The sequence below is a fragment of the Caretta caretta genome, chromosome 6 (assembly GCF_965140235.1).
Source record: "Caretta caretta isolate rCarCar2 chromosome 6, rCarCar1.hap1, whole genome shotgun sequence".
Classification (NCBI taxonomy): Eukaryota; Metazoa; Chordata; order Testudines; family Cheloniidae; genus Caretta; species Caretta caretta.
The window spans coordinates 3,907,137-3,932,343 of NC_134211.1; the positions used below are offsets into that span (position 1 = coordinate 3,907,137).

At 44.1% G+C, this 25,207-nt stretch overlaps 2 protein-coding genes across 2 annotated transcripts; both read right to left on the reverse strand.

Annotated features, from left to right (window-relative positions):
* Positions 1–8,989: 8,989 nt before the first annotated feature.
* Positions 8,990–9,928, reverse strand: LOC142072284 (olfactory receptor 5G3-like). Its single transcript, XM_075128980.1, has one exon. It carries the CDS (start codon positions 9,926–9,928, stop codon positions 8,990–8,992), a length of 939 nt encoding a protein of 312 aa, XP_074985081.1.
* Positions 9,929–14,353: 4,425 nt separating this feature from the next.
* LOC125638296 (olfactory receptor 8U9) lies at positions 14,354–15,293 on the reverse strand. The gene is given in 2 exon segments (XM_048853842.2): positions 14,354–15,166; positions 15,168–15,293. Coding segments are annotated over 2 exon segments (939 nt in total).
* Between the last annotated feature and the right edge of the window lie 9,914 nt (positions 15,294–25,207).

Below are 25,207 nucleotides of genomic sequence, written 5' to 3' on the forward strand. Positions count from 1 at the left end.
CCTGCTGATCCCCGTGGTGTCTGCATGTGTGTGTGACTCTAATTCAGGACAATAGGACGTACCTGCTGAGAAGAGAGAGAGAGATGTGCTGGTGTGCTGAGATGTGTGAATGATGGGACATGATTCCTGAAGCAACTGGGAATACCTGAGCTCAGAGAGACACAAAACCTAATTAATGCTTTCAGTGAACCAAAGCCACCCTCGGTGTAATTGGTGCCCTGGGGATTAATTTGACTTACTCTTTCTTACTGTGTTATTAAATGATGCAATTTCTACCAGAGTTACAGAGTATGAAGTTAGGGGTATATTTCATCTTGCTGTTTTCAGTGCAAGCTGTGTGCTGTGAAGAGCTGATCCACACAGGTTTGTTGTTGTTGTTGTTGTGTGTGTGTTTTTTTTTTTTGTAGACCAAAATCTTTTAGCTAAAAACTTAATATTTTGACTCGGAAGTACCACTGGGGTTCCTCAGACACCACACACCACCAATCTCTTCCATGGGCCAGGCTCGTGATGGCGTATGACCATGATGCGTGATGGTCTCTCCTCTTGCTGAGCTGCCCGGAAACATCGCCAGAGTCCCACAGCCATGGTGTAGGGAGGAGGGGTGTTTGGTATTTTGATGAAAGGTTTATAATTTCCAGAGAAAAGATAATTTCTTTTAAAAAGTAGTTAAACAGAAAATCCAATTTCCGATCGAAAAAACTTCTCAAGAAAAATTTTCAACCAGCCTTAGCAAGAAATTTGGAATCAAAGGAACAGAAAGTTATATACAGGTGAAATGTACTAATTGTTTGCAGCTGCAGATTATATCGTCTCAGTCATTCCTGGTTTCAGAATCATTTCATAGAATCATAGAATCATAGAATATCAGGGTTGGAAGGGACCCCAGAAGGTCATCTAGTCCAACACCCTGCTCAAAGCAGGACCAGTTAAATCATCCCAGCCAGGGCTTTGTCAAGCCTGACCTTAAAAACCTCTAAGGAAGGAGATTCTACCACCTCCCTAGGTAATGCATTCCAGTGTTTCACCACCCTCTTAGTGAAAAAGTTTTTCCTAATATCCAATCTAAACCTCCTCCACTGCAACTTGAGACCATTACTCCTCGTTCTGTCATCTGCTACCATTGAGAACAGTCTAGAGCCATCCTCTTTGGAACCCCCTTTCAGGTAGATGAAAGCAGCTATCAGATCCCCCCTCATTCTTCTCTTCTGCAGGCTAAACAATCCCAGCTCCCTCAGCCTCTCCTCATAACTCATGTGTTCCAGTCCCCTAATCATTTTTGTTGCCCTTCGCTGGACTCTCTCCAATTTATCCACATCCTTCTTGAAGTGTGGGGCCCAAAACTGGACACAGTACTCCAGATGAGGCCTCAGCAATGTCGAATAGAGGGGAACGATCACGTCCCTCGATCTGCTCACTATGCCCCTACTTATACATCCCAAAATGCCATTGGCCTTCTTGGCAACAAGGGCACACTGCTGACTCATATCCAGCTTCTCGTCCACTGTCACCCCTAGGTCCTTTTCCGCAGAACTGCTGCCTAGCCATTCGGTCCCTAGTCTGTAGCTGTGCATTGGGTTCTTCTGTCCTAAGTGCAGGACCCTGCACTTATCCTTATTGAACCTCATCATATTTCTTTTGGCCCAATCTTCCAATTTGTCTAGGTCTTTCTGTATCCTATCCCTCCCCTCCAGCGTATCTACCACTCCTCCCAGTTTAGTATCATCCGCAAATTTGCTGAGAGTGCAATCCACACCATCCTCCATCTTTATGAAGATATTGAACAAAACCGGCCCCAGGACCGACCCTTGGGGTACTCCACTTGATACCGGCTGCCAACTAGACATGGAGCCATTGATCACTACCCGTTGAGCCCGACAATCTAGCCAGCTTTCTACCCACCTTGTAGTGCATTCATCCAGCCCATACTTCCTTAACTTGCTGACAAGAATACTGTGGGAGACCGTGTCAAAAGCTTTGCTAAAGTCAAGAAACAATACATCCACTGCTTTCCCTTCATCCACAGAACCAGTAATCTCATCATAAAAGGCGATTAGATTAGTCAGGCATGACCTTCCCTTGGTGAATCCATGCTGGCTGTTCCTGATCACTTTCCTCTCATGCAAGTGCTTCAGGATTGATTCTTTGAGGACCTGCTCCATGATTTTTCCAGGGACTGAAGTGAGGCTGACTGGCCTGTAGTTCCCAGGATCCTCCTTCTTCCCTTTTCATTGTCCTGACCCCAATAGGTGGAATGTAAAACCTATAAGACATGTAAGAGTACTCCAGATTATCTCGCTCTTTATAGCATGCCAATCACCACGGTATCCTATGTCCTTCCCTTGCTAGGTTACTCCCCAAGGTAGGAAATGTAGATTCACTCATTTTGCTTGGTGGACATCATGACCAGAGGAGCTCATGGGGAGGCCACAGCATGCTACGGGCTTCTGTAGTTCACAAAACTATTCCACTTGCATGCATATTATCTGCACACGGAGCTCAGCTGTAAAATGCTAAATAAATCTATGAGTCAACTAGAAATAGTCATGCTGTTGTCATATATATTAATATTTTTTATAATGTATGTGAAGTTATAAGATGACACTGTATCATGTTATTAATACATGTTCCAAAGTGAGGCTGGGAAACTGGTTTGTCTTAAACAAAGAAATGTGTGTGCTGGTTAATTCTGGATCTAAACAATAATCAGAGTCATCAAGCAGGAAGGGAAACCAACAAAGCCCAAAAAAGGTGAGGAAACAGCAACAGGGAACATCCTTCTACATAGACATTTCTTTTTTTGGTAACCAGGTGAAAATGTTTCTCAAAGGGGGCGTAGGACTATAAAAAGAAGGGGCAGACATCCCAAGGCATCCTTCTCTGTCTTCCAATTGATTCACTGCATATGAAGGGATAAAGGAAGCAGCCATTGGACTGGGGGAGGGGTCCTGACCTCAGAAGTTTGGTCAGTGAGACTGCTGAAAGCATGTGGTGAGGAAACTTTTGCTTTGAATTTCACATCATTTGTTAACTTAGGCACAAGTTGCATTCTAGCTTTATGTTTCTTGTAACCATCTCTGACTTCCATGCTTCCTTATTTGCACTCACTTAAAATCTATCTTCGTGGTCAATAAACTTTGTTTTGTTATTTTATCTAATCCAGTGAATTTTAATAGAAGTGTCTGAGAAACTAAGTTGAAGGCATGTTAGTGCTATTAAAGAAATAATGGACAATGTAGCTTGCATTGTCCAGGAGAGGACTGGGCAGGACAGGACATACATTTCGGGAAGGAAATCGAAGAGTGCAGAGTGTGTTGGGGTCACCCTGCAGTATTACCAAGGGTGGTGAGAGCCTGAGTGTAATCCAATTATTCCTGGCCAGGCTGCAGTTACACACACATGCTCAGGTTGTGATTTGCATGCTAGACAGTTGTTTGTGAGTGGCCCAGGTGGAAGCCACTTCAGCAAGGCATTGCAAGGTTGCAGGCAGGTGTGACACAGCTGCTGATTAGTCTGGGTTGTCACAGCCACCAACCTAGGAAATATCCCAATAACACCAAAGGTGTGGTGCTGACTGACAGTAGTGTTTGATTGACATGAAATGGTGAGCTCACCACAGGGATAGGCCCATGCTCTGATCCATGGCTGCAGATGCACAAGGACATTATGGTCATCACCTCCCCATAAGGAGATCCCTGGCAGGTCCAGTGATGACTCTTCTCTTCTTCACTATGATAGAAATTATCCCCCACAGGTGTGTAGGCTTGGCTGGTATTATCAGTGCTCCAGGGAATGTTGGTTCCCCCTTCTCCTAGGTGGTGCCAACCTGTGAGGCATTGCAGGATCGAATTTTTAGGAGGAAAAAATGATGACCCAGGTAAGCTATATTCTTTGGTCTAATCCTTAGGGGAGAGGTTTCAAAGAATGGACGCAAAGTCCTGCTTCCTTGAACACAAGTGGAAATAACCAACAGCGAGCAAGCTAGCTCCCTCCCTATTCTTTTGTTAATTTTATTTATTTCATATAATTTATAGTCCATGAAACAGAGTGTGACGTTGCACCCCGTAATGCTTTGTAGAAATATGCTTATGAATGTAAATATGACATAACTGGAATATGTTTAATGCGAGATATGCCATGTAACATATCTCTTCAAAGGTTACCATAATCTGGATGTATTCATCCCATTTCCATGCATTTATCATTTTTGTATTTTAAGTTATGAATATTGGCTACATACTGGTTTGATTTAAAGTAGCCTCAGTGAAGCACTTGGTCAGCTTCTTGAGAAAAGAGTATTCTCTGTAAGTGCCCAATCAAGAAACACTTAAGCTAAAATGAACTTTGAGAGACACCAATCCACATTTGAACCTCACTGGGAATGTGGCTTCGGCCTGCAAGGAACGGAGTCATGAATGGACATGTGACTTGCCCATGTGACTCCAAAACTCCATCTTGGAGCTGGATTCTGCATAGAAGAGGGGAAGGAGTTTCCACCTATGAGAGAGAGTATATAACCCCCTGGGAAACCCCTCCATTTTGTCTTTAGCTGGCACAAAAGATACTTTCTCCACCACAAGGAGATACCTGAAAGAAACTGGAACAAAGGACAGTAACTACAGGGGTGTGCATGATTCCTGGACCGAGACTAGGAGGAAGTGTAGTCTGTAAAAGAGGCTTATTGGAACATCTCTGAGGGTGAGATTTACGTGCATTTGGTTTTACTGTATTAGGCTTAGACTTACATGTTTTCTTTTATTTTGTTTGGTAATTCACTTTGTTCTGTCTGTTATTACATGGAACCACTTCAATCCTACATTTTGTATTTAATAATGTCACTTTTTACTTATTAAGTAATACCTTTGGGGAGCAAGCAGTGTTATAGAGGGCGAACAATTCATGAGTTTACTCTGTATAAATGTTATACAGGGTTAAACAGATTTATTGGGGTTTGCAACCCATTGGGAGCTGGGCATCTGAGTGCTGGAGATAGCTGTTTTCAGTTAAGCATGCAGCTCGTGCGGGAAGTGGTTCAGACTTGGATCTGGGTTTGCAGCAGGCAATCGTACCTGGCTCATACCATTTAAGGTACTGAAGTCCCAAGCTGGCATGGAAAACAGGCTCAGAGGTAGTCTAGGCACATGAGGTGGCAGTCCCAAAGGGGTTTCTGAGACGCAACCCGTCACACAGAGTTTAAGAATATAATTGCAAAACAATGTGGGAGTAGGGGAAGGATAGGACAAGGACCGATGGACTTCAACTCCAGCATGGGCGGTTTAGATTGGACAATAGGAAAAACATCCCAACAGTGAGGGTGGCTAAGCAATGAAATAACTTTTCAGTTTTCCAGGAAGGTTCCAGGAAGGTTGTGGAATCTCCACCATTGGAGATTTTTAAAGAGGAGGTTTGACAAACACCTGGCAGGGAGATAAGACTAGATTTCCCAACTGGTCTTTTTGATCGGCAGCTTCTCTGAGGCCTAGTTTATGCTTAAACATTTGTTTAACAGAGCTCTGTCACACAGTGTGGGGAAACTTTCACACCCTGTGCGAGGCAGTTAGCTTGTATTGACCCTCAGTGTAATTCCTTCATTGATCGAGCTACTGCCTCTCAGAGACACGGATTAACTACATTGAAGGAAAAACCCCTTCCATAAATGTTGAAAGCATCTAGACTACGGCACTGCTACACACCATAGCTGAGTCAAAGTAATGGCCTTAGTATAGACATTCCCTGTATTGATGGGGGAGTTTCCCCCTTCCTATTAAAGCAATTTTTTCTCTCCTTTTCCATCATTCTTCTCCCTCCTTTGGCAAAGCTCTTTCCTTCTTTTGATAGGTAAATATGTTCAGAAATTTTTACTCTCAGCATAATTCCTTCCTTCCTCTCTTATGAATGTCATTTCAATTAAAGGCTGAAATGCTCTGAAATTGACCTGTTTGCCCATGGTATATCTTTGTTTTTCCTCTCTTCACTTACAAGGAGTTGAGGATGGAAGCAGAACCTTCTCAAAACCCTAAAATGAGACTAAGAGTCAAATCTTTTCCTGTTTGCTAACCACACCAATGTTACCCTTAATACATCTGGAGCTGCTTCCTTGGGCGGCAGAGGTTAAATTTGGCTTTGACGACTTTGACATTTGCTCCCTGGAGCATCTTTGCTCCCAGGACAACAGGTGTGCACAGCACATGCAATTAATGTTGTTGCCATGTCTTTCCTTGAGGAAATGCAAAACAGACGGCCAGAAAATCAGCTGGCCTGGATCACTGTCTCTCCTGTTAGGTCATTTTAACATGATACAAAACGGAGGTAACTGTATTCCAATTTATTTGTTGGTCACCTCTCCAAATGTCTCTTTAAGTAATTTCCCAGGGTTGCGAAGCAAAGGTGTCTAGAAATGAATGAATTTCTTCTGGACTAATAATTTACTGTCAAGAGCAATACCTTTTGGATTGACCAGAAACTATTAATAAGTGTGTTTCAAATACTCCTAAAAGCTTTGTCCCAAAACAATGTGTGTGTGAGGGGGGAGGATTTTGATAGCCACTGTAGGAGGCAGTGGTGGGTTTTCCCTTTGTAATTTTTAGCCCAGTAATTGGGATGTTCACGTCTCCAAGAGGCAATAACTAGGTCAATGGAAAAATTACGCGGAGAGTTAGTACAAGCTAACTGCCTCGCACAGGGTGTGAAAAGTTTCCCCGCCCTGTGTGATGGAGCTCTGTTGATCTAATTTTTAAGCATAAACCACGCCTCAGAAAAGCTGTTGATGGAAAAGACCAGTTGGGAAATCTAGTCCTACCTCTCTTCCACGGCAGCAGAATCCCCTTCAGTTATTTTTTGTTCAGGCGAGTTGGAAATATTGCAGCTGTCCCAGCTTCCCAGTAGAGATTATTCTGCATTCTGATCAAGCTCAGTGTCAGACTATGTGTGTGTAGTGGGCACTCTGTCTGTCTGTGTGTGTCTGTGTGTTTGGTGTACACTGGGCACTGTGTGTGTTGTTTTTAGTGGGCACTCTGTCTATGTGTGTGTGTTTCGTGTGCAGTGGGTACTATGTGTCTGCATGTGGTGCGGGGTACAGTGGAGATGAATGTCAAGTGGAGGCAAGTGTGTGTCCCTTGCCCTGCCCACGGCTCAGGCTGGCATCCCCCCTCCTCCCAGTGCAGGGCTCCTTGTGAGATCATAGAATAATAGGACTGGAAGAGACCTTGAGAGTTCATCTATTCCCCTGCCCTGCACTCACAGCACGACTGAGTATTATCTAGACCATCCCTGACAGGTGTTTCTCTAACCTCCTCTTCAAAATCTCCAATGGTGGTAATTCCACAAACTTACTGGGAAACTATACCAATCCTTAGCTACGCTCACTGTTGGGTTGTTTTTCCTTATGTCCAACTTAAACCACCTTTGGTGCAATTAAAATCTACTGGTTCTTGTGCTCTCCTAAAATCATAGAACCATAGAATATCAGGGTTGGAAGGGACCTCAGGAGGTCATCTAGTCCAACCCCCTGCTCAAAGCAGGACCAATCCCCAACTAAATCATCCCAGCCAGGGCTTTGTCAAGCCTCACCTTAAAAACTTCTAAGGAAGGAGATTCCACCACCTCCCTAGTTAACACATTCCAGTGTTTTGCCACTCTCCTAGGGAACCAGTTTTTCCTAATATCCAACCTAAACCTCCCCCACTGCAACTTGAGACCATTACTCCTTGTTCTGTCATCTTGTACCACTGAGAACAGTCTAGATCCATCCTCTATGGAACCCCCTTTCAGGTAGTTGAAAGTTGAAAGCCCCCCTCATTCTTCTCTTCCTCAGACTAAACAGTCCCAGTTCCCTCAGCCTCTCCTCATAACTCATGTGTTCCAGTCCCCTAATCATTTTTGTTGCCCTTCGCTGGACTCTCTCCAATTTATCCACATCCTTCTTGTAGTGTGGGGCCCAAAACTGGACACAGTACTCCAGATGAGGCCTCACCAATGTCGAATAGAGGGGAACGATCACGTCCCTCGATCTGCTGGTAATGCCCCTACTTATAAATCCTAAAATGCCATTGGCCTTCTTGGCAACAATGGCACACTGTTGACTCATATCCAGCTTCTCGTCCATTGTAACCCCTAGGTCCTTTTCTGCAGAACTGCTGACTAGCCATTCAGTCCCTAGTCTATAGCGGTGCATGGGATTCTTCCGTCCTAAGTGCAGGACTCTGCACTTGTCCTTGTTGAACCTCATCAGATTTCTTTTGGCCCAATCATCTAATTAGTCTAGGTCCCTCTGTATCCTATCCCTACCCTCCAGCCTATCTACCTCTCCTCCCAGTTTAGTGCCATCTGCAAACTTGCTGAGGGTGCAATCCACACCATCCTCCAGATCATTTATGAAGCTATTGAACAAAACCGGCCTCAGGACCGACCCTTGGGACACTCCACTTGATACCGGCTGCCAAGTAGACATGGAGCCATTGATCACTACTCGTTAAGCCTGAAAATCTAGCCAACTTTCTATCCACCTTATAGTCCATTCATCCAGCCCATACATCTTCAACTTGCTGGCAAGAATACTGTGGGAGACCATGTCAAAAGCTTTCCTAAGTCAAGGAACAACATGTCCACTGCTTTCCACTCATCCTCGCCACCCTCCCACACACATTGTTTTGCAATTTTATTCCTAAACTCTGTGTGACGGGTTGGGTCACAGAAATCCCTTTGGAACTGCCACCCGATGTCCTGAGATATGAAGTTGAACATCTCTCCCTCTAGGTGGATGCCCCTAGACACCAGCTTATAAAAATCATTCTCTCTTTCTGGACCTGTGAGTTTTCCTTAGGTTTTGTCCACTGATCTCAGTTGGGGCCTGCAGAACTTGTTGGACTACCAACAAATTAATAATGATAATAATACAAGAATGAACAATACTACCATGAGCTCTGCAAAATTAAATTGAATTCACCTGTTTCCACTCCCCATCACTCAACCAGTACAGAGTTAACCAGAATCAAGAATTTCTCAGGAATTTATTGATTGTTTTCCTCAGGGCATGTATCACCTCCTTGTTCCTCAGGCTGTAGATGAGGGGGTTCAACATGGGGATCACCACCGTGTAAAACACAGAGGCTATTTTGTCTCTGTCCATGGAATAGCTGGAGGTGGGACGTAAATACATGAAGAGGAGCGTGCCAAAAAGCAGAACCACAGAGGCCAAGTGGAAAGTGCAGGTGGAGAAGGCTTTGCGCTGGCCCTTGGCTGAGCGGATCTGCAGGATGGTGGAGATGATACAGACATAGGAGAGGAGGACAGTCACAAAGCTGCTTATTATAACGCAGCACGCGAAAGTAAAGATCACATTCTCAGTGATGTGGGTGTCAGCACAGGAGAGCGCCAACAGTGGGGGGATATCACAGAAGAAATGATTGATGATGTTGGAGCTGCAGAATGACAGCTGAAATATAAAACATGAGTTTATCATTGAATCCACCATCGCCACAGCGTATGCCCCAGCCACCAGCTGTTTACAGAGCTGCCTGGACAAGGTGACCGTATAGAGCAGCGGGTTACAGATGGCCACATAACGGTCAAACGCCATCACAGCCAGCAAGAGGCACTCAGCATCTCCAAACATGATAGAGAGATGCATTTGCACAGCGCAGGCAGTGTAAGAAATGCTTTTCCTCTCGGCTAATAAATTCAGCAGCATTTTAGGGGAAATTATCAAGGAAAGACAGAGGTCACAGAAAGACAAATTCCTGAGGAAAAAGTACATGGGGGTGTGTAGTCGGGGATCAATTGTGATTAACAAGATCATCCCCCCATTCCCCACCAGGGTGATACCATAAATCAGCAGGAACACCCCAAAGAGGGGAACCTGCAGCTCCGGACGATCTGTCAGTCCTGAGAGAATGAACTCAGTCACCTCCGAGTGATTTCCCTTTTCCATCTCCTCTGAACAGAGATCAGGCTGCTACAGAGTTGTGGGCAGGTGGATGGTGCGGAAAACCTGTCTCTTCTCTGTAATGAAGTAAATTAAAATAAATGGAGATCAGTTTCCTCATGGACATCGGTACCTGCTCAGGGAAGAGCTTATTCCACAGAACCAGTTGTTCACAGCTGGTCTTTCCAGTTGTTCGATAAAATACACACTGCATAAATACAATGACAGAGGATAATCATGCCCCACACACGGACACTCCTGTTCACTAATCCCAGCAGCCAACAGTGACTTGTGACTCAGCTGTGACAGAATCGGGGCAAAAACCATCTCAGCTTGAAGAGATTATTCCTTCCTAAAGGAAGGGGTGAGAGCAAAGTAGTGTCAATCTTTCTACTGTCTTTGGGCAAGGGGAGCTCTATGGCTTGGCATGTCCTTTTGGGTTAAAGTTGTTTACTGTGCTAATTAAGCTTTTTGGCATTTACTTGAGCCTGTATGAAAATCCAGAGATATAATGGAAAGCCCTAGCTTTGGTGACTATGTCATTGTCTATTTTTTTCCAACCCAGGAGGTCGCTCCTTTAGCTGAAGGGGTAGGAGTTGGAACTGAGGCGCTAAGTGCTGGAGGTCCTGAATTGAATACCCGCTGATAAACATCGTGCCTGCACGTGTGTGTGACTGTAATTCAGGACAAGAGCACGTACCTGCTGAGAAGAGAGAGAGATGTGGTGACATTTCCCCATCAGTAGAAACTGCCAGTTTGGAGCATGTAGGAAATTTTATACTGATATGTGTGATCTCTGGAACATGATTCCAGAAGCAACTGGGAATACCTGAGCTCAGAGAGACACAACACCGAATTAATGCATTCAGTGAACCAAAGCCAACTTGGTGTAATTGGTGCCCTGGGTATTAATTTGACCTACTCTTTCTTACTGTGTTATTAAATGATGCAAATTCTACCAGAGTTACAGAGTATGAGGTTACGGTATATTTCATCGTGATGTTTTCAGTGCAAGTTGGGTACTGTGTATACCTGACCCACACACTTTTTTTTTCTTTGTGGAGAATGAAATCTTTTTGTTAAAAACTTAATATTTCAACCCAGAAATACCACAGAGGTGCCTCAGATACCACACACCACCAATCTCTTCCATGAGCCAGGCTCCCAGGCTGGACTACATCCCCCTATTATGCATGATGGTCTCTCCTCTTTCTGAATTGCCCTGGAACTTCAGCAGAGTCACATAGCCATGGTTTAGGGAGTATGGGAGTTTTTTATTTTAATGGAAAGCTGATAATTTCAGGGGGAAATAAGTTCATGAGAAAAATATTTGAATGCAAAATCCAATTTCCCACAAAAAAAGATCTTTATAAATTTTTCAACCAGCCTTAGCAAGAAATTTGGAATCAAAGGAACAGAAAGTTAGATACAGGTGAAACGTACTAATTGTTTGCAGCTGCAGATGATATCATCTCAGTCATTCCTGGTTTCAGAATCACCTCATTGTCCTGACCCCAATAGGTGGAATGTAAAACCTGTAAGACATGTAAGAGTACTCCAGATTATCTAGCTATTTATAGCATGCCAATCACCATGGTATCCTATGTCCTTCCCTTGCTAGCTTACTTCCCAAAGTAGGAAAGCTAGGCTCACTCATTTTGCTTGATGGAGACCACATGATGACCAGAGGAGCTCAGGGGGAGACCACAGCAGGCTACAGACTTCTGCAGTTCACAAAACTATCCCTCTTGCATGCATATTATCTGCACACAGAGCTCAGTTTAAGATGCTAAATAAATCTATGAGTCAACTAGAAATAGTCATGCTCTCATCACAAATATTAATACTTTTTTATAATGTATGTGAAGTTATAAGATTATACTGTATTATGTTATTCATATATGTTCCAAATTGAGGTTGGCAAACTGGTCTCTCTTCAACAAAGAAATGTGTGCTCTGATTAATTTTGTATCTAAACAGTAACTAGAGTCATTAAGCTGGAAGGGAAACAAAGGTAGCCCAAAAAGATGAGGAAAAAGCAGAAGGGAACATCCTTCTACATTGACATTTTGACTCCTGGTAACCAGGTGGAAATGTTTCTCAAAGTGGGGACAGGACTATAAAAAGAAGGGGCAGACATCCCAAGGCACCACTCTCTCTCGTTCTCTCTCTGCCTGCCCATTGATTCACTGCATGTGAAGGGAGAAAGGAAGCAGCCATTGGACTGGGTGAGGGGTCCTGACCTAAGAAGTTTGGTAAGTAAGACTGCTGAGAGCATCTGGTGAGGAAACTTTTGCTTTGAATTTCACATCATTTATTAATTTAGGCACAAGTTGCATTCTAGCTCGATTTTTCTTCTTACCATGTGTGACTTCTTTGCCTTCTCATTTGCACTCACTGAAAATCTATCTTTTTGTTCAATAAACTTTGTTTTATTCTTTTAACTAATCCAGTGTGTTTAAATACAAATGTCTGAGAGTTGTATGCATATTACTGCTGAGAAAGAAATAATGGAGAACGTAACTTGTATTGTCCAGGAGAGGACTGGGGAGCACAGGACAGACATTTTGGGAGGGAAATCGAAGACTGGGGAGTGTCTTGGGGTCCCCCTACAGCATAACCAAGGGTGATGAGAGTCTGAGTGTAACTCAACTATTCCTGGCCAGGTTGCCGTTACACGCACATGCCTCGGGTGTGGTTTGCATGCTTGAATGTTGTTTGTGAGTGGCCCAGGTGGAAGCCACTTCAGCAAGGCATTGCACGGTTGCAGGTCAGTGTGACACAGCTGCTGATTACTCTGAGTTGTACCGTGGTATGCCACAGCCACTAAACTAGAAATATATCCCAATAACACCAAAGGTGTGGTGCTGACTGACAGACGTGTTCGATTGACTCAGAAATCAGTTACAAATTTTAACTTCTCACCCCAGTTGTTATTTCAGGTAAAATCCTTTTCAGATCAGATGCCTTTTCTGACCTGGGTCCAGCCTGTTCTCACCCAGCCCTGTGGTTACAATCCTTTTTTTTTTCCAGGTGCTTGCAGGTATCTCTGTGGGGTGGGGAGGCCGTCTCTTAAGACAGATGAAGATACTCATAGTTTGCCTTCCCCACTTCATATAGAACTTCCCCAAGGTGGGAAACGTTTGTTTGGAATTCCACCCCCATCAGGAACAGTACCAGCTTCAAGATGGAGCTCAGTATCTGGCGACATGGCCACATGTCACTGTAAGACCCCAGTCTCCACTCTTCTTGGGTTGTCTCACAGGTACACAGGAAGGCTTGCAGGTAAACAGAGCCATTTACTGTTCATTGATTCTGAAGCACCTTTAATGGCCTCCACTTAAAATGTCTACATCAGTAATACAAGTTTATGCCTTATTCTCCTAACTCCGGACATAGAAATAATCCATGTAAAGAAATAGGATGAACACACGTAGTAGATTAAACCTTTATAATGATATGTTACATGGGACACTTAGCATAAAGCATATTCCAGTGATGTCAAATTCATGAGCATATTTTCATAAAGCATATGGAATGTAATGTCACACATGGCTTTGCCAAGCACTGGACAGAAGGGAGAATTGAATCTAGATCTCCCACCTCACAGGTGAACACCCCAACTCTTGGGCTAAAAATTACAAAGGGAAGGACCTCCACCGCTTCCTACAGTGGCTGCGTTGCGACCGACACCTAAATCCTCCCCCTGCACACACTTGTTGTTCTGGGACAAAGCTATTAGTAATATTTGTAACACATTTGTGAATTGTTTCAGATCAATTCAAAACGGTATTGTTTCTGAGAATAAATAATTAGTCCAGAAGAAATTCACCCATTTCTAGACACCTTTGCATCCCAATGCTGGGAAATTACTTAAAGAGACATTTGGAGAGGTGACCACTAATAAACTGGAATACAGTCACCTCAGTTTTGTATCATGTTAAAATGACTTCACAGGAGAGACAGCAATCCAGGCCAGCTGATGCTCTGCCCATACATGTTCCATTTCCATCGGTTCTTGTGCTCTCCTCCCCCCTCCCCACCCACACACACCCACATTGTTTTGCCATTTTATTCCTAAATTCGTTGTGAAGGGTTGGGTCATAGAAACCCATTTGGAACCGCCACAAGATGTCCTGAGTCACGAAGTTGAACATCTCGCCCTCTAGGTGGATGCCCCTAGCCACCAGCTTATAGAAACATTCTCCCTTCTGAACCTGTGAGTCTTCCTCAGGTTTTCTCCACTGATCTCAGTTGGGGCCTGCAGACCTTGTTCTTATAGAAACAAATTAATAATAATAATAACAATACAATAATGAACAAATGAACAATACTCCCAGGGGCTCTGCAGAATTACTTTGTAATGGGCTGGGAAATTGAATTCACCTATATTCACTCCCCACCACTAAACCAGTACTGAGTTAATCAGATTCAAGAATTGGTTAGCAGTTTATTCATTGCTTTCCTCAGGGCGTCCTTCACCTCCATGTTCCTCAGGCTGTAGATGAGGGGGTTCAACATGGGGATAACCACCGTGTAAAACACTGAGGTCACTTTGTCTCTTTCCATGGAATAACTGGAGGTTGGACGTAAATACATGAAGAGGAGGGTGCCAAAAAACAGGACCACAGAGGTTAAGTGGAAAGAGCAGGTGGAGAAGACAATGTGCCAGCACTCGGCAGAGCAGAACTGCAGGATGGTGGAGGTGATATAGACATAGGAGAGGAGGACAGTCACAAAGCTGCTTACTGTAATGCAGCTCATGAAAGCAAATGTCACAATCTCATTGATGTGGGTGTCAGAACAGGAGAGCGCCAACAGTGGGAGGATGTCACAGAAGAAATGATTGATGATGTTGGAGCTGCAGAATGACAGCTGAAATGTACAACACGTGTGTATCATTGAATCCACAATCCCCACAGCGTACACCACAGCCATCAGCTTTTTACAAAGCTGCCTGGACATGGTAACCATATAGAGCAGTGGGTTACAGATGGCCACATAATGGTCATACACAATCACAGCCAGCAAGAGGCACTCAACATCTCCAAAAATAATAGAGAGATGCATTTGCACAGCACAGGCAGTGAAAGAATTGTTTTTCCTCTCAGCTAAGAAATTCAGCAGCATCTTAGGGGAAATTATCAAGGAAATGCAGAGGTCACAGAAAGGCAAATTACTGAGGAAAATGTACATGGGGGAGTGAAGTTGGGAATCCATTTTGATTAACAAGATCATCCCCCCCATTCCCCACCAGGGTGATACCATAAATCAGTAGGAACATTGCAAACAGGGGGACCTGCAGCTCCAGACGATCTGTGAGTCCTGAGAGAATGAACTCAGTCACCTCTGAGTGATTTCCCTCTTCCATCTCCTCTGAACAGAGATCAGATAGCTACACAGATGTGGGCAGGCGAATGGTGCAGAAAAGCTGTCCCTTCTCTGTAATGAAGTAAGTGAAGATAAATGGAGATAAGTTTCTCAGTGGACATCAGGACCCGCTCCGGAAAGGGCTTTGTACACAGATCCAGAAGTTCACAGCTGGTCATTCCAGGTGTTTGATAAAATGCAGACACTGTCCAAACAGAATAACACGCAGGTTAATCATGCCCCCCCCCAACACTGCTGTTCACTACTCCAAACATAAAACTGGGACTTGTGACTCTGCTGGGAGAGAATCAGTCTGAAGGGATTATTCCGTAGCTAAAGAAGGGGTGAGAGTAAAGGAGTGTCAATCTTTCCACCCTATTTCAGCAAGGGGACCTCTATGGCTTGGCATGTCGGTTTGGGGTAAAGTTGCTCACTGTGCTAATTAAGCTGTTTGGCATTTACTGGAGCATGTAAGAAAACCCAGAGTCATCATAGGAAGCCCTGGCTTCAGTGACTAGGTAATTGCCATTTTTTTCCTACCCAGCAGTTCGCTCCTTTAGCTGAAGGGGTCAGAGTTCAGGCTGAGGCTTTTGGTGCTGGAGGTCTGGAATTCAATAGCCGCTGATCCACATGGTGTCTGCATGTTTGTCTGTGTGACTGTAATTCAGGACAATAGCACGTACCTGCTTAGAAGAGAGAGAGAGAGGTGTGCTGGTGTTTCCTCATCGAAAGAAACTGCCATTTAGGAGCATTCAGGAAGTTTTATACTGAGATGTGTGATCTATGGGACATGATTCCTGAAGCAACTGGGAATCCCTGAGCTCAGAGAGACACAACACTGAATTAATGCATTCAGTGAACCAAAGCTACCCTCAATGTAGTTGGTGGCCTGGAGATTAATTTGACCTACTCTTTCTTACTGTGTTATTAAAGGATGCAATTTCTACCAGAGTTACAGAGTATGAGGTTTGGGGTATATTTAATCCTGCTGTTTTCAGTGCAAGCTGTGTACTGTGAAGAGCTGATCCACAGAGGTTTTCTGTGTGTGTGTAGACCAAAACCTTTTAGCTAAAAACTTAATATTTTGACTCAGAAGTACCACGGGGGTTCCTCAGGAACCACACACTACCAATCTCTTCCATGGACCAGGCTTCCAGGCTAGACTACATCCACCATGATGCATGATGGTCTCTGCTCTTGCTGAAGTGCCCTGGAACATCACCAGAGTCCCACAGCCATGGTTTAGGGAAGAGAGGAGTTTGGTGTTTTGATGGAAATCTTATAATTTACTGGGAAAAAATAATTTCTTGGAAAAAATAATTGATTCACTGCATCTGAGGGGATAAAGGAAGCAGCCATTGGATTGGGGGATGGCTCCTGACCTAAGATGTTTGGTTAGTGGGACTGCTGAGAGCATGTGGTGACGAAACTTTTCCTTTGAATTTGAATTTAACATCATTTTTTAACTTAGGAAGAAGTTGCATTCTAGCTTTATTTTTCTTGAAACCATCTCTGACTTCTATGCCTCCTTATTTGCACTCACTTAAAATCTATCTTTGTAGTAAATAAACTTTTTTTAATGTTTTATCTAATCCAGTTTGTTTAAATAGAAGTGTCTGAGAAGCTAAGTTGCAGGCATGTTAGTGAATCAAATAAATAATGGATAGTGTAGCTTGTATTGTCCAGGAGAGGACTGGGTAGCTCAGGACATACATTTCTGGAGGGAAATCAAAGAGTGGGGAGTGTGCTGGGCTCACCCTGCAGTATAAGCAAGGGTGGTGAGAGTCTGAGTGTATTCCTGGCCAGGTTGCTGTTACACACAGGTGCCTCGGGTGTGATTTCCATGCTTCATGGTTGTTTGTGAGTGGCCAAGGTGGAAGCCACTTCATCAAGGCATTGCAAGGTTACAGGAAGGTGTGACACAGCTGCTGATTAGTCTGGGCTGGACCCTGGTATGTCACAGCCACCAACCTAGAAAATATCCCAGTAAAATAAAAGGTGCGGTGCTGACTGACAGCAGTGTTCAATTGACATGACAGGGTAGGTCCCCCAAGAGATGGGCCCATGCACTGATCCATGGCTGCAGATGCACAAGGACATTGTGGTCATCACCTCTCCACAAGGAGCTCCAAGGCAGGCCCAGTAATGACTGTTCCCTTCTTCACTATGGTTTCAGAAATTATCCCACAAGGGTGTGCAGGCTTGGCTGGCATTATAAGTGCTCCAGGGAATGTTGGTGCCCCCTTCTCCTAAGTGGTGCCAACCTGTGAGGCATTGCAGGGTCAATTGTATTCGGAGGAAAAATTGATGATCCAAGTCAGCTATATTCTTTTGTATAATCTGTGTGGGAGGAGTTACAAAGAATGTATACAAAGTCCTGCTTCCCTGAACACCACTAGAAACAACCAAAACCCAGCAATCTCTGTATCCAAAGTCTGTCACCCCAGTCTGTGCCCAGGAAACACTATATCCCTACTTCCTCTAAGAGTCATGCTCATAATTCCTCCTCCTGGTTTCTGTGCCTCCGGTGACTCACAGGTGCCTGGGGCAGTCCTCACTGAGGCCCAGAAGCATGAACTGGCTGTTATGGAGTGGAAGAGACAAAATCCACCAGCAGCTGGCCCCACTTCCCCAAAATACACAAATTGGAGCAACAATGTCCGCGGTATAATGAGTCCACTGATATTGCTGAATATTTCTTCATGTTTGTGCATCCTCCATACAATTCCTGACAATCAAAAAATGACCACATTGGTCATAAAATTGACTGAAAGAGCTCTGGACATATTCAATAAGATGCGTATTGATGATGCTTCAAACTATGGTAAATTTAAGAAACTGGATTTGAAACTGGTTCAGATTACATCTGAAACCTTCAGTGTTAAATTCAGGAGTCTTAAGCGGGGATCTCGATTGAGTAATGTGGCTTATGTAAATGAACTGAGAGATTTGTTCGTTAAGTGGGTAAGGGGAAAAGGCATTAGAAGCTTGGAAGAAATGTGTGATTTGGTTACAGAGAAACAGTTCCTGAATATGTGCAGTGATGATGTAAAACAGTATTTGTGGGACAAAAAGTTGGATGCAATGAGTGGATTGGCTGAGTTTGCAGACTCTTTTGACCCGTCATAAGCTGCAATTAAACATAAACCAGTGCCAGAGGTGTCCAGGGTTTGTGGAAAACAGAATCACCGTTTTACCCCAGGGAAAAAGGAGGCTGGGCATTCACCTCCCTATTCCCCTGTTACTCCTCCCAAATCTCCTGTACGCGCAGAGGAGCCCAAGAGGTGCTCAGATTGTAAGTCCACTGAGCACTTGAGGAATAAATGTCGTTTGCTGAGTGGGAACAGGCAGCAGGTAACACATGAAGCAGCTGCTTCTCAGAGCCAGGCTGCTGCCTCTTTCCACACAGGATTTGTAAAGGTGGCTTCTATACAACCAAGCAGTGAGCATATACATGCTGTTAAACTGAATGGAAAGTACTCCTGGGATTAAGGGGCATGGGTGCAGAGTTTTCTGTGGTCAGGAGGGACCTGATCCAGGAGAAGGATTTGTTTCCTTGGAAAATGGCAGAACCAGAGAGGAGCCCAGGGAGGGAAGTCCAGATGGAAGCTGAGGGGGGATCGGAGAGTCTGCCCACCTCTTGAAGGGAGACTGTGCACCCTCCATACAATTCCTAACAATGAAAATATGACCACATTGGTCACAAAATTGACTGAAAGAGCTCTGGACATATTCATTAAGATTCCTATTGATGATTCTTATTGATGATGCTTCAAACTATGGTAAATTTAAGGAACTGGTTTTGAAACAGTTTCATATGACACATGAAACCTACAGGGTTAAATTCAGGAGTCTTAAGTGGGGATCTTGATTGAGTAATATAACTTATGTAAATGAAATGAAAGATTTGTTAGATAAGTGGGTGACGGGGAAAAGGCATTACAAGCTTGGAAGAAATGTGTGATTTGTTTACTCAGGAACAATTCCTGAATATGTGCAGTGATGATGTAAAACAGTATTTGTGGCATGCTATGGAAAGAAGGGGCAGACATCCCAAGGCATCTCTCTCTCTCTCTCTGCCCATTGATTCAGTGCACCTGAAAGGAGAAAGGAAGCAGCCATAGGACTGGGGGAGGGGTTCTGACCTAAGAAGTTTGGTCAGTAAGACTGCTGAAAGCATGTCGTGAGGAAACTTTTGCTTTGAATTTCATATCATTTGTTACCTTAGCCCCAAGTTGCATTCTAGCTTAATTTTTCTTGAAACCACGTCTGACTTCTATGACTCCTTATTTTCACTCACTGAAAATCTATCTTTGTGGTCAATAAACTTTGTTTTTTTGTTTGATCGAATCCAGTGTGTTTAAATAGAAGTGTCTGAGAAGCTAAGTGGCAGGCACATTAGTGCTATTAAAGAAAGCTCTGCAGAAGATGCTGCAAAATATCTCCGAGCATCCCAGCTCTGTCCCGATTATTCTTCTCTTAATTTTATTTATTTCCTATAATTTATAATCTGTGAAACAGAGTTTAGGAATAAAACAGCAAAGTAACGTCTTGGGGGGGGGCAGGATAGGACAAGAACCGATGGATTTCAATTGCAGAAAGGGCGGTTTAGGTTGGACATTAGGAAAAACATCCCAACAGTGAGGGTGGCTAAGCACTGGAATAACTTGCCTAGGAAGGTTGTGGAACCTCCCCCATTGGAGATTTTTAAGAGCATTTTAGACAAACACCTGTTAGGGATGGTCTAGGTAATACATAGTGCTGCCATGAGTACATGGGAGGGGAATAGATGACTTCTCGAGGTCCCTTCCTGTCCTATGATTCTATGATCTTACAAGCAGCCCTGCACTGGGAGGAGGGGGTCACCAGAGTGAGCTGTGGGCAGGGAAAGGGAAGTGTACCTGCTTCCACTTGACATTCAGCTCCACTGTACCCCCCAACACATGCTCACACATAGTGCCCAGTAAACACACACAGAGAGTGTGCACTACCCACAACACACACAATGCCCACTTCATACAACACACACAGTTACAACTCTTCTCCAAAGACACACACACAGCCTGACCGTGAGCTCAATCAGAATGCAGAATAATCTTGACTGGGAAGCTAGGACAGCTGCAATATTTCCAACTTGCCTGAGCAAAAAGAACTGAAGAGGATACTGCTGAAATAGCAGGGAGATAAGACTAGATTTTCCAACTGGTCTTTTCCATTGGCAGCTTCTCTGAGGCCTGGTTTATGCTTAAAAATTTGATGAACAGAGCTCTGTCGCACAGGGTGGTGAAATTTTTCTCACGCTGTCCGAGGCAGTTAGCTTGTACTGACCCTCAGTGTCATTCTTCCATTGACCTAGCTACTGCCTCTCGGAGACATGGATTAACTATATCGAAGGAAAAACCCTTCCATCAATGTGGAAAGCATCTACGCTGTGGAACTGCTGCACACCATAGCTGAATCGATGTAATGGCCTTAGTATAGACATTCCCTGACTCGATGGGGGAGTTTTCCCCCTTCCTCTTAAAGCTATTTTTCTCTCCTTTTCCAATCACTCTTCTCCCTCCTTTATAAAACTCTTTCCTTCTTTTCTTTCGTAAATATGTTCAGAAAAGTTGACATTTCTCCTCTTAGAATAATCCCTCCCATAAAGGGCTCACTCTCATTTCAATTAATGGCTGAAATGCTCTGACTCCGTACGATGACTCCATGGTACCTCTTTGTATTCCCTCCCTTCACTTACAATGAGTTGAGGACGGAAGCAGTACTTGCTCAGAACCCTGAAATCAGAACCATAAAATCAGAGTTGAATCTATCCCTGTTTGCAAACCACACCAACGTTTTCCTTAGTACCTCTGGAGCTGCTTCCTGGGATGACTTTGTGATTTGCTCCCTGGAGCATCTTTGCTCCCAGGACAAAAAGTGTGCTGTGCAATTAATGTTGTTGCCGTGTCTTTCCTTCTGGAAATGGAACACACAGGGATAGCGAATCACCTGGTCTCGATTGCTATCTCTCCCGTGAGGCCTTTTCAATATTATATGAAACTGAGGTGACTGTATTCCCCTTCATGTGTTGTTCATTGGTGGTTAGCACTGAAGATCTCTGCAGCATCTCTGCAGCTGCTTCAACAAAGTATCTTCAAGCATGTCACCCCCGTCCCTCCCTCCTGTCATCTGGTGTGCTGTTTTCCCTGCCAGCTTGGGCCTCCAGAACCCTGCCTTTTAGAGCCAGACACGCTAGCCTGCTGCAACACAGACCAAGGGTCTGGGACACACCCCCAAAACTGCAGATCTAGACTGAAAACAGCTCAGCAGGATACCTGTCTCCAGCACACAGACACCCAGCTCCCAAAGGGATCTAAACCCCAAATAAATCCATTTTACTCTGTATAAAGCTGTTTAATGGTTTTTTAATTAGTTATCCACAGTAGAACAACTTTGAAAGGAGAGATTAAGAGAAACCCAGACTGGAATAGCACACCACTCAGGGGCTGGGATGTTTTTTGGAAATGCAGGAAACCAAGTGCATAGTGTGTCAGGTTCAGTCACAGAGACCCCCTTTGGGACTGTCAGCTGATGGGCTCTAATCACCTGTGAGCCCATTTTCCCTGCCATTCTCAGCCTCCAGAATCCTGCCTTGTTGAGCCAGACACACCGGTCTGCTGCAACTCAGACCCCAGGTCCAGGTCACGCTCCCAAAGCTACAGATCTAGATTGAAAAAAACGTCAGTAGGATACGTGTCTTTAGCACACCGATACCCAGATCTCAATGGGCTCTAAACTCCAAATAAATCCATTTTACTCTGTATAAAGCTTATACAGGGTAAAATGATACATGTTTGCCCCCTATATCACTTCAAGAAAGATATGCACAGCTGTTTGCCCCCCAGATGAAAATTACTCACACTGAGTTTATAAATAAAAAAAGGTGATTTTATTAAGTACAAAAAGTAGGATTTACATGATTTTAAGTTGTAACAGATAGAACAAAGTAAATCACAAAGTAAAATGCACAAGGTTAAGCTTAATAGAGTCAGAAATGAGTTACAAATGTTAACTTCTCACCCTAGTTGTTATTTAAGGTAAAATCCTTCTCAGACCAGATGACTTTTCTTACCTGGGTCTAGCATGTTCTCACCCACCCCTGTGGTTACAGTCCTTATGTTTCCTGGTGCTTGCAGGTATCACTGTGAGGATACCTTAAGCTAGCTGAAGACACTCATTGTTTGCTTCCCCACTTTACACGGAGCTTCCCCAAGATGGGAAAACTTTGTTTGGAATTCCACCCCCCTCAGAAAAAGTACCAGCTTCACATGGAGCTCAGTATCTGGTGACATGGTCACATGAAACTGTAAGACCCCAATCTCCATTCTTCCTGGTTTGTCCCAGACGTACAGAGAAAGGCCTGCAGGTGAACAAAGCCATTCACAGTTTATTGATTCTGAAGCACCTTTAAAGGCTTCCACTTAATATGTCTAAATCAGTAGTACAAGTTAATATCCTATTCTCCTAATTCCAGACATAAAAATAATCCATGTAAACAAATAGGATGAACACACTTAGCAGATTATAGGCTTTATAATGACATGTTACAAGGGGCACTTAGCATAAAGCATATTCCAGTGATGTCATATTCATATGCATATTTTCATAAAGCATATGGAGTGCAATGTCACAGAGAGCTTTGCCCAGCACTGGACAGAAGTGGGAATTGAACCTGGATCTCCCACCTCACAGGTGAACACCCCAACTCTTGAGATAAAAATTCCAAAGGGAAGGCCCACCACTGCCTCCTGCAGTGGCTGCATTCTGACCAGCATCTAAATCCTCCCCCCGCACACACACTGTTTTGGGACAAAGCTATTAGGCGTATTTGTAACACATTTGTGAATAGTTTCAGGTCAATCCAAATGGTATTATTTTTGGCAATAAATGATTAGTCCAGAAGAAATTCACTCATTTCTAGACACTTTTTGTGTCCCAACGCTGTGAAATTACTTAAAGAGACATTTGAAGAGGTAACCAACAAATAAAGTGGAATACAGTCACCTCAGTTTTATATCATATTAAAATGACCTCACGGGAGAGACAGTGATCCAGGCCAGCTGATTTTCTGGCCCTCTGTGTTCCATTTCCAGAAGGAAAGACACTGCAACAACATTAATTGCATGTGCTGTGCACACCTGATGTCCTGGGAGCAAAGATAGTCCAGGGAGAAAATCTCAAAGTCATCAAAGTCAAATTTAACCTCTTCTGGCGAAGGAAGCAGCTCCAGAGGTATTAAGGGTAACGTCGGTGCGGTTAGCAAACAGGGAAATATTCGACTCTTTGTCTGATTTTAGGGTTCTAATCAGGTACTGCTTCTGTCCTTCTCAACTCATTGTAAGTGCAGGGAGAAAAAAGACAGAGGTACCACCAAGTCATGGGCAAAGAAGTCAGTTTCAGAGCATTTCAGCCTTTAATGTAAATGACATTCATGGCAGGGGAAGGAAGGAACGATGCTGAGAGTAAAAATTTCTGAACATATTTACCTATCAAAAGAAGGAAAGAGCTTTACCAAGGGTGGGAGAAGAATGATGGAAAAGGAGAGAAAAATCGCTTTAATAGGAAGGGGAAAACTCCCCCATTGATTCAGGGAGCGTCTATACTAAGACCGTTACATTGACTCAGCTATGGTGTGCAGCAGCCCCGTAGTGTAGATGCTTTCCACGTTGATGGAAGGGTTTTTCCTCCGATGTAGTTAATCCTTGTCTCCGAGAGACAACAGCTAGGTCAATGGAAGAATTACACTGAGGGTCAGTAGAAGCTAACTGCCTCGCACAGGATGTGAAAAGTTTCCCTGCCCAGTGTGATGGAGCTCTGTTGATCTATTTTTTAAGCATAAACCAGGCCTCAGAGAAGCTGCCGATGGAAAAGACCAGTTGGGAAATCTAGTCCTATCTCCCGGCCAGGGCAGCAGAATCCCCTTCGGTTCTTTTTGTTCAGGCTCGTTGGAAATATTGCAGCTGTCCCAGCTTCCCCGTAGAGATTATTCTGCATTCTGACTGAGCTCAGTGTCAGGCTGTGTGTGTGTTTGCTGTGCAGTTAGTACTGTGTGTGTTGTATGCAGTGGACACTGTGTGTTGTATGTATTTGAACTCTGTGTGTGTAGTGGGCATTGTGTGTGTCTGTTGTGCCCCTTCTGTGGGTGTGTGTATTTGGTGTGCATTGGGCACTCTGTGTGCGCGTGTGGTGGGGGTACAGTGGAGCTGAATATCAAGTGTGGACAGGTGTGTGTCCCTTGCCCTGCCCACTGCTCAGGCTGGCGTCCCCCCTCTTCCCAGTGCAGGGCTCCTTCTGCGATCATAGAATCATAGGACTGGAAGGGACCTCGAGAGGTCATCTATTCCCCTCCCCTGCACTCACAGCACAACTGAGTATTATCTAGACCATCCCTGACAGGTGTTTCTTTAGCCTGCTCTTAAAAATCTCCAATGGTGGAGATTCCACAACCTTCCCGGTCAAGTTATTCCAGTGCACAGCCACCCTCACTGTTGGGGTGTTTTTCCTAATGTCCAACCTAAACCACCCTGCTGCGATTGAAGTCCATTGGCTCTTGTGCTATCCTCCCACTGCCCTCCACACACACACACACACACACACACACACTTTTGCAATTTTATTCCTAATTTTATTCCTAAAACTCTTTGTAACTGGTTGGGTCACAGAAACCCCTTTGGAACTTCCACCTGATGTCCTGAGATGTGAAGGTGAACATTTCACCCTCGGGGTGAATGCCCCTAGCCACCAGCTTATAAAATCAATCTTTCTCTCTGGCCCTGTGATGCTTCCCAGGTTTTTCCCACTGATCTCAGTTGGGGCCTGCAGACCTTGTTCTTATAGAAACAAATTCATAATAATAAAAATACAGTAAAGAAC